The sequence below is a fragment of the Narcine bancroftii genome, chromosome 5, assembly GCF_036971445.1.
Source record: "Narcine bancroftii isolate sNarBan1 chromosome 5, sNarBan1.hap1, whole genome shotgun sequence".
In the NCBI taxonomy this organism is placed as follows: Eukaryota; Metazoa; Chordata; class Chondrichthyes; order Torpediniformes; family Narcinidae; genus Narcine; species Narcine bancroftii.
Window position 1 is genome coordinate 179,334,868 of NC_091473.1, and position 16,547 is coordinate 179,351,414.

General features: G+C 46.8%; 1 protein-coding gene across 4 annotated transcripts in view; it reads left to right on the top strand.

Moving 5' to 3' along the window:
- srgap3 (SLIT-ROBO Rho GTPase activating protein 3) overlaps positions 1 to 16,547 on the top strand; it is a 263,068-nt gene that overhangs the window by 208,009 nt on the left and 38,512 nt on the right. For 3 of the 4 annotated variants that reach the window (XM_069939903.1, XM_069939901.1, XM_069939902.1), the window contains exons 16-18: positions 3,774 to 3,879; positions 6,477 to 6,704; positions 8,043 to 8,122. In XM_069939903.1, the coding sequence (XP_069796004.1) occupies positions 3,774 to 3,879; positions 6,477 to 6,704; positions 8,043 to 8,122 (414 nt within the window). Of the gene's footprint in view, positions 1 to 3,773; positions 3,880 to 6,476; positions 6,705 to 8,042; positions 8,123 to 10,537; positions 10,646 to 16,547 lie in introns of all 4 variants that reach the window. The other variant, XM_069939904.1, reaches the window with a different exon arrangement.

Sequence of the window (16,547 nt, forward strand, 5' to 3'; positions counted from 1 at the left end):
GCGCTGTAAAGGCGTTGTGCTCACCGCTACGCTAACCGTCCATTCACTATTATTTCACCGCTTCAAGAAACTGAAGGAGTTCCCTTAAGCTTTCCTGGCAGAGAAAGCAACATTAACACAAGAGAATAGGGACAGGAGGCCACTTGGCCCCTCAAGCCTGCCCCACCATTGAATACCATCTCGGCTGGCCTCAACTCCTCTTCTGCGCCAGTTCCCCATATCCTTCAGTTCATCAATCTCAGAACAATTTATTTTCTTTAAATTTTTTTTACCTTAATTTTTCTTTTAATACTAATTATATATGACATCTGGCAATGTGGTTTGGTAAGGGGTTTGATTTTCTCCTTTACTATTTTTGTATTTTTAGAGTTTTTTTTTCTAAAAAAGGTATATATTATTTAGATTTTGGATATGATTTACAATTTATGTAATATTAGTGTTATATAGAATAGCTTAGGTTGTGTAACTGTCCATATAATCTTATTGAATTATACCTTTTTTGTTTGTATAAGTTCTTTATTAAAATTAATAAAAATATTTTAAAAAGAAAGAACAATTTCTCCACCTCCACCTCATATATACCTAATGATCACCGTGCGTGCACATAATACATAGTACACTCTAATCGCATATCTTCGTGAAGGTATAATATTAAATTCACCACCCACTCAGAGAAGAAATTTCTCTGCGCCTCACTTGACCAGCCCTTATCTTGTATCTATTTGCCCCCTTCTTCATCACTGATGGAAACATCTCAGTATCTACCCCATCAGCCACAAACAATGAGCTGGAGATGCTCAGCAGGTCAGGCAGCATCACATGGGTAGAAATGGTCAGACAAATATTTTGAGTTGGGTCCTTTGGAACCTTCATCGAGACTCAATCAAGTCAAGATAAATGGACCCAAGCAGACCCGAAACATTGACTATCTACAGCTGCTGTCCGACTGCTGAGTTCCCCAACACCTCATCAGTTGCTCAAGATTCCAGCATCTGCGGACTTTTTCTACACCCTCTCAGGATTGTGTGTGTTTGAATATGCTTCTTATAAACCCCAAGGAAAACCATCAGAGACAAATGCCGGGATGGATATTGGTCCCAGGGTTTGAGGAACCTTATTTTTTGTCAGTCCCCAGTTAGGGCTCTGTGAAGCATCAGAGACAAGATGTATAAACTATGGATGCCTCCTCTCCCTGAGCACATTCCCCAGGGGCATTGCCAGCCTGACAGGGTGTGGTTAGATCCCTGGCTTACACAGGGCCCCATCTGACACGACAGTGGGTTTCCTCAAGAAAATTGGGCCTTTTGTCTCTGTCTCTCATAAGAGTGGAAGTTTCACGGGGAACCAGGTGTTTATGTAGGTGGAGAGCTGTCACCGACAGTTCCTGCAAGCAATGCTTCACATATAGCTGATAAACCGAGCGAGATCACACCTCATCATTTTCACTCTCTCCCACATCCACATTCCCAGTGAAGTGCCGCAGGCAGGTATCTGCAATGTCCGCCTTTCCTCCCTGTCCATATACCCTGGGACTGTGCCAACCCTGCTCTCACTGGTGTGCTTGTTAACAGCAGGCTGTTGGACGTACCTGCTGGGCACCCAGTTGGAACTATTAGCCAAATCTGTTACACATTCATCTCTCCACTATCTCCTGAGCATCTTGTTAGTTCTGTGGTTTATACCATGGTGATGAATTACCACCCTACCCTCTTCCCTTGCTGTGTCTTGATCACGAACTCCACCTCCTCGACAGGGAGACTGGCAGCTGACGTCCCTGCCTCAATCCCAAGGAAGGATAATGCTCATCACTGCACAACAGGGGCATCTGAACAATTAAAAAGGACAGAGTAAATTTAGAGCCTAATATGAAGTTGATGAGGGAAGGATGGTGGGGGGTGTCAAGCAGATGGAAGATTCGGCAATCAGTATGCAGGAGGCATGTGCGTCCGCAGGTTTGAAGCCTGCAAGCTTTGCTCTGATTGTCCGAGCACAACCCAGGCACAATCGGACGACCTCAAACAGACTACAGAGCCCGTCAGATTGTCTCTGCGAGCCTCTTGTCTGAGGACTCAAAGTATGCACAAAAGGCACAAAATGATATTGAGTACCAATGGGCCATGCTCTGGTTTAGGGCAATGTTTGTACTCGACAGAAGTCTCCATTTCATGCATTCCCATGTTTGCCTTTTCCTTTAAGACTCCTAAATGTGTATGAAGAAACACGCTTCTCTTAATCTGCACTGCAGTTGTAGTATAGAAACCAGCCTTCAGCATATCACGTCCATGCCAATCCTTCTGCCTGTATACACTAATCCCCTCTACCTGCATTAGCAACTGTCTCCTATGCCTTGCCTGTATAATTCTTTGTTCTAAATGTCTCTTAACTTTCTCTGGTCACTTGTTCCCAACAACAACCACTCTCTGTGCAACAAAAAAAAAACTCTCCTCAGAATCCCTTAAAATCTGCTTTTCACCTCAAACGTATGCCTTCTTGATCTTGATATCCTACCAGGGTGAAAAGACTGTGATCATCGACTCCCTCTTCCATCAGGCCACCCCTCGCTCTCCTTCACTGAAGGGAAAACAAGCCCAACCTTTCCCACCATAGCAAAAGTCTTCCAATCCGGATAAATCCTGGATGGATTTAGGCAGGCAGTGTCCTTGGAGAGAAATGGTCTGCCAGCACTTCGGGTCGGGATCTTTTATCATGTCTTGATCTGAACCAAACTGCTCATTTCTTTCCGCAGATCCTAACCTTTAAATGTTATCATTACCAGTATAGAATGCAGAAAGTACAAATGGAATAATTTGCCATCTCCCATGTCTTTACAATCTCCATGATCACTGCCAACACAATTGATTGGGGCTTAGTTTTCACGCTATAAGATTCCACAAACAGCAAGGGGTTAAACAATCAAATCATCTTGTTTGATATCAAAATAAATATTTGGAAGAGCTTTCCCTATCCAACTTTGAATGGTGCCATGGCATCTTTTCTGTCCACCAGACAGTGTTCCATTGGAAAGGTGGCAACTCCAGCAGGAAGTTAGAATGGGGAGGTTGGTCAGGCAGTGCTTCTCACGTGACACTGGATCCTGTGATCTCAGGTAGGAGGCCCATCATTCAGCCACCCTGGTCCCAAATTTACAACCTTCTGCGAATCCAACTCCACAAGAATAGGGACCAGGAGAGGTCACTTAACCAAATTCAACTATTTGTCATCTGGCTGTTTCAGTGCCATTTTCTTCCACTATCTCCATATCCCTCTTAATAGTCAAATAAATTTAGACATACAGCACGGTAACAGGCCATTTCAGCCCACGGTCCATGCTGCCCAATTTACACCCAATCAACCAATTTACAGCCCCGTACTTTTTATTTAAATGGTGGGAGGAAACTGGAGCCCCTGGAGAAAACCCACGCAGACATAGGGAGAACATACAAACTCCTTATAGACAGCGCAAGATTCAAACCCCGGTCCAGACCTGATCGCTGGCTCTGTAAAGGCATTGCACTAACCGCTATGCCAACCGTGCTGCCCAATAGAATCTGAACAGAAAGAGGAAATAGTCATTTCTACCGCACCATTGAGTCGGAGTTATATTAGAGGTTTGCACCACTCCACGTTATCACCCTGTTGACTTGAACAGACATCACCTCTCAGCATGCATTTTGTTCTACAATAGCCCCTGCAGAGGGGATGTGAATGGAATGGAGGGATGATGGAGAGATGAGATAATAATTTCAGGATGTCCCCTCTTGTTCATCCCACAGAGATTGACAGTGTTGTTGAGAGGATCCACCACATCCAGCAGATCATAGTCACACTCTCACGGACGGTTATCATCGTGATGAGATATCTCTTTGCTTTCCTCAACCAGTGAGTGTCTTCCCAACACCCCTTCCCAATACTTCCCAACATCTCTTCCCAATTATACCCAACCCTTCTCAACACCCCTTCCCAATGCTTCCCAACACCCCTTCCCAATACTTCCCAACATCTCTTCCCAATTATACCCAACCCTTCCCAATACCCCTTCCCAATGCTTCCCAACACCCCTTCCCAATACTTCCCAACATCTCTTCCCAATTATACCCAACCCTTCCCAACACCACTTCCCAATGCTTCCCAACACCCCTTCCCAATACTTCCCAACATCTCTTCCCAATTATACCCAACCCTTCCCAACACCCCTTCCCAATGCTTCCCAACACCCCTTCCCAATACTTCCCAACATCTCTTCCCAATTATACCCAACCCTTCCCAACACCCCTTCCCAATGCTTCCCAACACCCCTTCCCAATACTTCCCAACACCCCCTTCCCAATACTTCCCAACATCTCTTCCCAATTATACCCAACCCTTCCCAACACCCCTTCCCAATGCTTCCCAACACCCCTTCCCAATACTTCCCAACACCCCTTCCCAATACTTCCCAACATCTCTTCCCAATTATACCCAACCCTTCCCAACACCCCTTCCCAATGCTTCCCAACACCCCTTCCCAATACTTCCCAACACCCCTTCCCAATACTTCCCAACATCTCTTCCCAATTATACCCAACCCTTCCCAACACCCCTTCCCAATGCTTCCCAACACCCCTTCCCAATACTTCCCAACATCTCTTCCCAATTATACCCAACCCTTCCCAACACCCCTTCCCAATGCTTCCCAACACCCCTTCCCAATACTTCCCAACACCCCTTCCCAATACTTCCCAATTATACCCAACCCTTCCCAACACCCCTTCCCAATGCTTCCCAACACCCCTTCCCAATACTTCCCAACACCCCTTCCCAATACTTCCCAACATCTCTTCCCAATTATACCCAACCCTTCCCAACACCCCTTCCCAATGCTTCCCAACACCCCTTCCCAATACTTCCCAACATCTCTTCCCAATTATACCCAACCCTTCCCAACACCCCTTCCCAATGCTTCCCAACACCCCTTCCCAATACTTCCCAACACCCCTTCCCAATACTTCCCAATTATACCCAACCCTTCCCAACACCCCTTCCCAATGCTTCCCAACACCCCTTCCCAATACTTCCCAACACCCCTTCCCAATACTTCCCAACATCTCTTCCCAATTATACCCAACCCTTCCCAACACCCCTTCCCAATGCTTCCCAACACCCCTTCCCAATACTTCCCAACATCTCTTCCCAATTATACCCAACCCTTCCCAACACCCCTTCCCAATGCTTCCCAACACCCCTTCCCAATACTTCCCAACACCCCTTCCCAATACTTCCCAACATCTCTTCCCAATTATACCCAACCCTTCCCAACACCCCTTCCCAATGCTTCCCAACACCCCTTCCCAATACTTCCCAACATCTCTTCCCAATTATACCCAACCCTTCCCAACACCCCTTCCCAATGCTTCCCAACACCCCTTCCCAATACTTCCCAACACCCCTTCCCAATACTTCCCAACATCTCTTCCCAATTATACCCAACCCTTCCCAACACCCCTTCCCAATGCTTCCCAACACCCCTTCCCAATACTTCCCAACATCTCTTCCCAATTATACCCAACCCTTCCCAACACCCCTTCCCAATGCTTCCCAACACCCCTTCCCAATACTCCCAACATCTCTTCCCAATTATACCCAACCCTTCCCAACACCCCTTCCCAATGCTTCCCAACACCCCTTCCCAATACTTCCCAACATCTCTTCCCAATTATACCCAACCCTTCCCAACACTCCTTCCCAATGCTTCCCAACATCCTTTCCCAAATGTTTCCTGTTCCCTTCCGATTGCTTCCTTACTCCCCTTCTCTGCATGTGTTTTAAGCATTCCTCTCTATTAGTATTCCTTCCCTCCATTTTTTCTGTTCCATTTTCCCCTAGGGGATAGGGAAGGGTCAAAAGCCAGAGGGTACAGTGGTGTGACAGGTAGTGCTAGTGCCTCCCAGCACCAGGGACATGGACTCATTCTTGACCACTATTGCAGTCTATTTGGAGTGTGCATGCTCTACCCTGTGACAGGGTGGGTCCCTTTCCCCGCCATATCATAACGAGGTGGGGTAGGCAGGTTAATCTACTGTAGTAAATAATTGTGGGCAGTTGATGGGAATTTGGAATTAATAAAATGGGATTGGAATGGGTGGGCAGAATTGATGGGCATGAGGTGGTTTGGCACAGATGCTATGGGCCTAAGGGCCTGTTTCTGCATTGGGTGAACATCTCCACTGCACCAGCTACCTCCCTTCTTCCAGGTGTCCAACCCCTCCCGACAAGTGGCAGCTCAGCTCCAGGATACTTCTGGGTCCAAACCCCCATCCCATAACCTTGCCCTGCTGTCTTCACGCTCTGGGGCAAGGTCATCTCTAAAATGTAGGAGAACCTCAGCCTGACTGAGAACTTGCCTGAACAGTGCTTGGGGTAGGACTTGCTGCTTGTGGGGGGAGACACCATGGACAGGACACTGGTGGGCAATGGTGACGTGGCTCCCTGTTTTGTAGTCTCTCCCAGTACAGCGACGAAAACATGATGGACCCTTACAACCTGGCCATCTGCTTTGGCCCAACTTTGATGCCCATCCCTGATGGACAGGACCCCGTCTCCTGCCAGGCCCACGTCAACGAGGTGATCAAAAGCATCATCGTCAACCATGAGGCCATCTTCCCGAGCCACAAGGAACTGGACGGACCAATGTACGAGAAGTGCATGACAGGAGGCGAGGAATACTGGTAGGGGCCGTACTCACCTCACAATGAAGGGGAAATGTAGAAACTCAGCAGGTTAAACAGAGTACTTTATGTAGCAAAAATACAGATGCAGAACCAACGTTTTCATCAAGGGGTGAGCAAAATGTAGGCAGGCGCCTGAATAAATGGTGGGGGGAGGGGTTTGGGGCAGGGGAGGAGCACAAGCCCACAGAAAGGAGGTAATAGGTGGATAAAGGAATGGGGGGGGAATAGCTCTGTGAATGAGGAAGGGAAGGGGTGGAGAGCTGGAGGAAAGGAGATAGAGGGATGTGAGAGAATGGGGAATGGTCAAGCAGAAAACAGATGAGTTGATGTTAATGCCATCCGGGTTAAGAGGGCCCAGACAGAATATTAGGTGTTGCTGCTCCAGTTTACAGTGTGGTAGTGCATGATGCCATGGACAGACATGTCATTGTGGGAGTGGGGCACAGAATTGAAATGGTTGACCATTGGGAGATCTCTGTCATTGATGAAGACAGAGTGAGGGGGCTCAGTAAAGCAATCTCCCAGTCTGGGTCCAGTCTCTCTGACTGTGGTAGAAAAGGCCACAATGAAGGAGCTGGGCTTGTGACCATCAACCTAGTCTCCCACAGTCCCATTCCTCTTCATTGAACTAGGTGTTAGTCTGTGGAGGCAAAATGAAGGATCCCAGCCATGACCTAGCTATTGCATTCAAACTGACCACAGAATGTGTTGCGAATTCTCAGCAGGCCAGGCAATGTCTGTGCACGTAGATGTTCCAGATCAATGGCCCTTCATCAGACCTGCTGTGTTTCCTGTTTTAATTTCAGATTTTCAGCATCTGTTTTTCAACGACTGTCACGTCCAGACGTAGCACTAGACAGAGTTCAAACAGGAGACACACGAAATACTGTACTGCACATGCTGGGATCTGGAGCTAAAAACAATCAGCTGGAGGATCTTGGCTGGTCAAGCAGCATCAGTGGGAGAAAAAGAATGGAGGTTGTTTCAGGGCTAGAACCTTTCGTCAAGGATCGATGAAGAGTCCTGGACTGAATTGTCGATGGTGCAGGGTGGAGCTAGAATCATGTATCCCCCTGCTTCCCCCGCCCCAGGGTATGATCCAGAATGCTCCCACACCCATTTCCATGGGAAACTGAGTGAGCACGGAGTTCATTAAGCCACCTCCCATTGATATTAATACCTTCCTTCTGCTGACATTTCCCTGTGATCTTTGGGACGGCATTGGCTGTGTTGGGAGCTCCAACCGATATCGGTGAGGTGGGCTGTGCCTGGCATTCAGTGAGACCTGGGTGGGTGTAACTAGAGCTCAGCTTACACCCTCTTCCTCCATTGCAGTGACAGTCCCCACAGTGAACCTGGAGCCATTGATGAGGTGGACCATGACAACGGCACTGAACCCCACACCAGTGACGACGGTAAGTCTGGTCCCACCACAGTAACAGATGGGACCATCCCACACACCCTCTCTCAGAGTGAAACATCATGCACAACCCTCCCTGTCTTACACACAAACCCTCCTGTGTGAAACAACAGTCCCACACACACCTCATCCCTATGTGTAATGCAGTCCTATACACACTTTCCAGTGTGAAACACCCAAACACAACCCTTCCTGTCTTACACAGACTCTGACACACCCCCTCCCTGTGTGAAACAGTCCCACACACATGCATCCTCCTAGTGTGAAACGCAAACCCACACACACTCCTCCCAATGTGAAGCAGTATCCACACAAAACTCTCCCAGTATGAAGCACTACCCACACACACTCCTCCATGTGAAACACAGTTCTACACACTCCACCCAGTGTGAAACACTGTCCTACACCCACCCCTCCTAGTGTGAAACACTGTTCCACACAAACTCCCTCCTATTGCTAAACACAGTCCCAAATACATGCCCTTCGGTGTGCAAGTCAGTCCCACACATTCCTCTCAGTGTGAAACACAGTCCCACATGCACCTCTCTATGTGAAACACTATGCACACACAACCCTCCCTGTGTTACACAGTCTTACACACCACTTCCCTGTGAAATGCAGTCCAATACACACCCTCCTAGTGTGAAACACAGTCCCACACACACCCTCCCAGTGTGAAACACAGTTCCACACACACACACACTCCTAGTGTGAAAGAGTCCCACACACCCTCCTAGTGTGAAACACAGTCCAACACACACACTCCTAGTATGAAACACAGTCCCACACACACCCTCCCAGTGTGAAACACAGTTCCACACACACACACTCCTAGTGTGAAAGAGTCCCACACACCCTCCTAGTGTGAAACACAGTCCAACACACACAATCCTAGTATGAAATGCAGTCCCACACACACCCTCCCAATGTGAAACATAGTCCCACACACACCCTCTCAGTGTGAAACACAGTCACACACACACCCTCCCAGTGTGAAACACAGTCCCATACACACCCTCCCAGTGTGAAACACAGTCCCACAACCCCTCCTAGTGTGAAACACAGTCCCATGCACACATTCCTAGTGTGAAACACAGTCCAACACACATCCTCCCAGTATGAAACACAGTCCCACAACCCTTCTTAGTGTGAAACACAGTCCAACGCACACACTCCTCGTGTGAAACATAGTCCCACACACACCCTCCCAGTGTGAAACACAGTCACACACACACATCTTCCCAGTGTGAAACACAGACCCACAAACCCTCCTAGTGTGAAACATAATCCCACACACAGCTTCCCAGTGTGAAACAATCCCACAAACCCTCCTAGTGTGAAACATAATCCCACACACACCTTCCCAGTGTGAAACACTGTCCCACACACATCCCTTCCCTTTATGAAACAGTCCCACACATACCCTCCTAGTGTGAAACACAGTCCCACATGCACCTTTCCAGTGTGAAACACAGTCTCACACACACCCCTTCCCTGTGTGAAACAGTCCCACACACACCCTCCTGGTGTGAAACACAGTTTTACACACACCCCTCCCTGTGTTACGCAGTATCCCATATTGTGTCTCCCAATGTTACACCCGATCCCAGACATACCCCTCCATATTACACCATATCCCACACACACCCCTCCCAGTGTTACATCATATCCCATACCCACCCCTCCCAGTGTTTTACCCTATCCCACACTCCCCCCCCCCCACCCATGATACACCCTATCCCACACACTCCTCCCAATGTTGGACCCTATCTCATTTACACTTCCCCTGACTGCGGAGCAGTTTTTGGGAGTGGGATTCAGGTGTGAGGGTTGATGGGCAGCATCAGTTGTCATGATGAGAAGGGGAGGACATGAAGTGTATCAGCTCGTAGGTGAGCGTCCCCAGCCTCACTCTGCCCCAGGATCACAGGCTTTCACAGGAGTGATGTGGTTTGCACTGAACCATAGAACTCTACAGCACAGAAAGAGGCTTATCTGTGCTGAAACATCATTCCACTAGTCCCATTGGCCTGCACTCAGTCTGTAACCCTCCAGACCTCTCTCATCCATTATCTATCCAATTTATTCTTAAAACCTGAGTGAACCCATATTTACCATGTCAAATGAATACCCGTTCTGCACTGCCACCACTTCTGAATGAAAAATTTACCTCTAACGTTCCCCTAAAACTTTAACCCTAAAGCCACGTCCTCTTGTATTTATCTCTCCCAATCTAAGTGGAAAGAGTGTACTCACATTTACTCTGTCTATACCCCTCATAATATTGTCTGGGCTACCTTCAAATCCCTAGTGCATTTGGAAAGGGAGGAGAGTTCTCCTGAAGCCCTAGCCAGCTTCACTGCTTGCCTCATGAGCAGAAAACGAACTTACCTACATACTTATGTTATAGGCACCATTTATTGTATCTGTCAGGCTGAGGCCCACCTGGCTTGGATCCCAGTGCAGCACAGCATCAGGCCATGCGGCCCACAGTCTCTGAGCTGACACTGGCTTTGCAGTAAGTTTGAAATTACATTTTGGTCCCACGTCTCTTGAAATTTTGTAATTGTTTTCCCTTTAGCTCTCCCACTGCCTATTTATATATCCATAAATGATACTGTCTTCAAGGTGTTTCATTAAAGCTAATTAATATTTGTTAAATTTAACTGTAAACATACAGTATAGTAACCTGGCCTTCCAGCCCACGCCACCCAAATAACTCAAGAAATCTACAACCCCTGTTCATCTTGAACGGTGGGAGGAAACCGGAGCCCCCAGAAGAAACCCACACAGACACAGGGAGAGTGTACAAACTCCTTATAGACAGCGCTGGACTCGAACTCCAGTCACTGGCGCTGTCATAGTGTTGTGTTAACTTCTATGCTAACTGTGGTGTCCAAATATTTTGTTGCATTAATCAAAACAATGAATTATTAATCAGGAAAAGCAGATTTTATTCATTGGGCCGTTGATAGGTTTCAGTAATCTTGATAGAATTTGTACTGCAGTGTGATGACATTTTATTAAGGAGATTATGTCATCTCGGGCAGTTGTAAATAATCCTTCGGGCTCCATCCCTAAAGAGTGCAGTCAATCTTCCCCATGTTTAAGTTGATTTTGTCAAAACACACCTAGTACAGTGAGAAGGATTCTTCTACGAGCACTCCAACAGGCTATCTCTAACAAAGAGCACAATGTATAGAATATTGGGCTACAATGAAAAGGAAGATCGATTTACACCAAGCAAGGGTTTCTGGGGTTTGTTCAGAAGCCTGATGGCTGCAGAGAAGAAAACTGTATTTAAGCCTGCTGGTGCTTTCACACTCTTAAGGCTCTCCTGTTGGGGAGGAGGGAGAAAAGAGTATGTCCAGGTGTGATAAGTTCTTCGGGGTGCTGGCTGCCTTTCCAAGGCAGAGGGAGTCCATGAAGGTGAGGGTTTTGCGCGCTGTTCTGAGCTGCATTCCCTGCCTTGTCCCTCTTCGAGCGAGGCAACTCCCATCCCAGGCTGCGATGCATCCAGTGAATCTACTTTTGATGCTGTACCTGTAGAAGTTGTTGGGGGACAAGGGGGAGATAAACAGGGCTGTGGTCTCTACCCCCTCTACTGAAGTCAGTGATCATCTTCTTTGTCATACTGGTGTTGAGAGAGAGGTTGCTATCTTGGCACACTGACACTAGATCTTCAATCTTTTCCTTGTACTTCCGCTCATCCTTATCTGGTACCTGGCCCACTGTAGTGTAATTGGTAATTTGAAGATGGAATTGGAACAGTATTTAGCTGCACTGAGGGAGTGTAGCAGGGGACTAAGGGCACATCCTTGAGGAGCGCCGGTGTTGAGTATGATTGTGGAGGAGGTGCCAATCCCTGATTGTGATCTGTTAGACAGGAAATCACAGATCCAGTTGCAAAGGTGGACATAGAGGCCAAGATTCCAATGTTTGAGAATGGGTTTGTTGGATCAAGTCAAGTCTATTATCATTTAATTGCATAAGTAGAACTCGACAAAACAGCATTCTCCAGTCCTCAGTGCAAAACCCTTAGGCTTACATCCAAACAGAGTACACATACAGACAAACAATACATAGGCAGGACCAGTTTTCATATATACAAATAAATAGATAAATATTGTTTTATAAATATGAGAGTCTTGGATGGTATAGTATTGAAGGCAGAGCTGTAGTCTATGAACTGTAATCTCACGTAGATGACCTCAGCACCCAGATGTTCCAGGGCTGATTGGAGAGCCAGATGGCATCCTCTGTGGGTCCATTTGGCTGGAAGGCAAATTGAAGTGGGTGAAGGCTGGCTGCTAGGCAGAGATGATGAGAGCTATATCCAGAAGGATGATGAGAATGAAGGTGGGGCCGCTAAAGGGTAAAGGAGGCAAAATGTACCTGGAGAAGGAGGAGGAGCTTGGGGAGGTCCTAAAGCACTTCATGATGGTGGATATCAGTTCTGTGCACCGTTTTTCCCTCCATCATCAGTGAAACAGTCTGTCATCACAATCCTGTGTGGAACCCTGCCACCCACTGCTGCCTGCCCTGTTCACCACATTGCAGGCCTAGCTACCAGACGTAACCCCGTCACAGAGATCTACAGCACCAAAACAGGTCCTTTCACCCAAATTCTCCCTGCTGTCCAAGCTACCCATTTGCCTGTGTTTGGCCAAATCCCTCTGTAAACCAAGAGTTGACTAAACAAGTGGGCATGGGTTTAGGGTAGGACATTGTAAGGGTGAGAACAAGTTCGAAGGGTTCAAGAAGCAACAAGTCCTGGACTATAGTTGACACTATAGTCTTTATTTACACGCAGGGAATTAACAACAAGGAACACACACACACACAAACACACAGTCAATGCAACTACACACAAATCATATACATTGGATGCTGGTTAATCACTGATAATCGCACCTCCTGATTGTGAAGCGAAAGTTAAACAAACAGTACAACAAGCAGGCATGGCACACTGGTTAGAAAGGGACACAGTCTAGTTATAATTTGCAATGGGTGAGACACTACAGTCCCTCCTGGGTGTATGCCACAATAGCCCCCATCCTTCACTAGCATATTGGTTCTCCAGCGTCACCCATGGCTTGAAAACTGGAGTGGAGCTCAGGAATCATATCAGGGAAAAAGAAATTGAGTTGGTCCATGTGCTGGGCTTTATATTACAACCGGCTTTGGGTGGGGGTGGGGGGGGGGGGGGGGGATGTTGGTCCAGGTGTGCCACGTGACCCAACATGTGGAGAATTAATTGTGTAGCAACCTCAGTTGTGAGTGTATCTAACATTGATTGACAGGTGAGGCAAGTTCCAACCTGCTTCCTATCGAATTATGATGGATGAGGCAGGAACTAGCGAAAGTAAATTGGAAACAGATGTTCAAGGGTGAAAGCACAGAACCAAGTGGAGGAAGCTTAGGGACCACTTGTGTTGGTTCAGGATAGGTTTGTCCCACTGGGACAGGGAAAAGAATCTAGTAAAAGGGATTTATGGTTAACAAAACAGGTGAGGCAGCTGGTCAAGAGGAAGATGGAAGCAGGAAATAGGAAGGCCTCATGAGAAGTATATGGTAGCCAGGAAGGAGGTTGACTTAGGAGAGCTTGAAGGCGGCATGAGAAGCCCTTGGCATATAAGATTAAGGAGAGCCCCCAGGCGTTCTATATATATGTGAAGAACAGAAGGATGATGAGAATGAAGGTGGGGCCGCTAAAGGGTAAAGGAGGCAAAATGTACCTGGAGAAGGAGGAGGAGCTTGGGGAGGTCCTAAATGAACACTTTGCTTCATAATTCACAAGAGTAAAGGACCTTGATCAGGGTGAGGTCAGAATAGAACAGGTTTCTATGCTGGACAATATGGAGATTAGGAAGTGTGGGAGCTCCTTAAAAACATTGATAAGTCCCTGGGGCTGGACACAATATGCCCTAAGTTGCTGTGGGAAGTGAAAAAAGAGACAGCTGGAGCAGTAGTTATGACCTTTGAGTCCTCTTTGGCTGTAGGAGAGGTGCTGGAGGATGGGAGAACGGCAAATGTAGTCCCCTTGTTTAAAAAAGGTAATAGGGATAATCCAGGGAATTATAGACCGATTAGACTTATGTCAGTGGTGGGCAAACTATTGGAGAGGATTCTTAAGGATAGAATCTATGAGCATTTGAAGATGTCCAGTCTACTCAAGGATAGTCAGCCTGGCTTTGTGAAGGGAAGGTTGTACCTCACGAGCCTAATTGAGTTTTTTGAAGAGGTAACAAAAGAAATTGATGAGGATAGGGTGGTAGATGTGATCTGTATGGATTTTAGCAAGGAATTTGACAAGGTTCCCCATGATAGACTTGTTCAGAAAGTCATGAGGCTGGGGATCCATGGCACCTTGGCTGTGTAGTTAAAAAATTGGATTGCAGGTAGAAAGCAGAGAGTAGTAGTGGAAGGAAAGTATTCTGCCTGGAGGCCAGAGTCTAGTGGAGTGCCGCAGGGATCTGTTCTGGGACCCTTGCACTTTGTGATTTTTATAAATGAGCTGGATGAAAAGGGGGAAAGATGGGTCAGTAAGTTTGCGGATGATACGAAGGTTGGAGGAGTTGTGGATAACACTGAAGGTTGTCGAAGGTTATAAGAGAATAAAGACAAAATGCAGATTTGGGCAGAGAAGTAGCAAATGGATAAGTGTGAGGTGATGCATTTTGGAAGGACAAACCAAAAGGCTGAGTACAGGGTTAATGGTCGGTTACTTAAGAGTGTGGATGAACAGAGGAACCTTGGGGTTCAAATTCATACATCCCTCAAGGTCGCCGCACAGGTTGGTAGGATAGTTAAGAAGGCCTGTGGGATTCATTAAAAGGGGGATTGTGTTCAAGAGTAAAGAGGTCATGTTGCAACTCTACAAAACTCTGGTGAGACCACACTAAGAGTATTGTGTTCAGTTCTGGTCACCTCATTATAGAAAGGATGTGGAGTGATAGAGAGGGTGCAGAGGAAGGTTACCAACATGTTTCTGGGGCCTTTCTCTTTGGAGTTTAAAAGGATGAGAGGTGACTTGATAGAGGTCTACAAAATTCTGAGAGGCACGAATAGCAAACACCAGAGGACATATACAAAGTGCAGGGAGGGAAGTTTAGGGGAGTCATCAGGGGTAAGTTTTTTACACAGAGATTTGTGGGGGCCTGGAATTCCTTGCCAGGTTGGTGGTGGAGGCTGAAAATTTGGGGGCATTTAAGAGTCTCTTAGACAGGTACATGGATGGAAAAAAAATAGAGTTACAGGGTAGGGAGAGTTTAGTACTTTTTTTAAGGAGTATATGGGTTGGAACAATATCAAGGGCTGAAGGGCTGTAGTGTTTTATATTCTATAACAGGCATAGAGGGGATTGGAATAAGATTTTCAGCCAGAGGGTGGTTGGAATCTGGAATGTGGTGCCTTCTGGTGTCTCACAACTCAGGCAAGCATGGAAATCACCAAGGCATAAATGCTAAATGAGCTTAGTATGGTCAACTTGATGGGCTGAAGGGCCTGTGTCCATCTCTCCAAGCCATCCTTTCTTCCAGATAGAGTCCCGTGAGTGGTTCCTCGAGTGGGCGCTCCTACACACTGCACCCTCCAGCACTCTGCGCTGATTGTGGCTGTGAAGAGGGCAGTTGACCATTCCACAGACTAGTGAACAGTAAGGCTGATACATTATTTCTGGGTTTCTCCTGACCAAGTACTGTTTGTGCTCCAGGTCTGCAGTGTGATGCCTTTGGGTTATTTGTGTGTGATTCAGAAAAGCCTTTGTGACTTTAAGGATCCTGAAGGATAGATTTAATTATGAAGATCAATTTGTGCCGGCATGTGAATTAGGTTCATTAAATGCTTGCATTTATTGACCTTTTTAACTGAACATCATTTAAAGGATCTCTCAACTTAACTTGGGAACAGGAGCCAGGCTGTTACCCCAGCATTCAACCTTGAATCAGCTCCAATACACAGCTTTGTTCCTTTTTATTGATACCTTTCAAAAAAACTATTGATCTCTCTCTCTCACACACACACACACACACACACACACACACACACCTGTCTATCCTCCATCTGTCTCTCTTTCTCATTCTTTCCCTTCTTTTCTCTCCCTATCTCTCCCACTCCCTTTCAAATGTTTTATTTTCCTTATCTCCTTCCATCCCCCTATCTTTCTCCCACTCTCTCATCTCCATCCCCTTCTCTTTCCCTTTCTCTCCCTTTCTACCTCCATCTCTCCCTCTTTCCCTACTTTCTCTCACTCTTACCTACCTCCATCTCCCTTTTCTCTCCATTTCTACCTTCATCTTTCATCCTCACCTGACTCTATCTCTCTCTCTCTATCTCTCTCTCTCTCTCTCTCTCTCTCTCTCTCTCTCTCTCACTTTCTCATCTATCTCCCTCCCTTTCTGTGTTTAATGCAGAGCCAA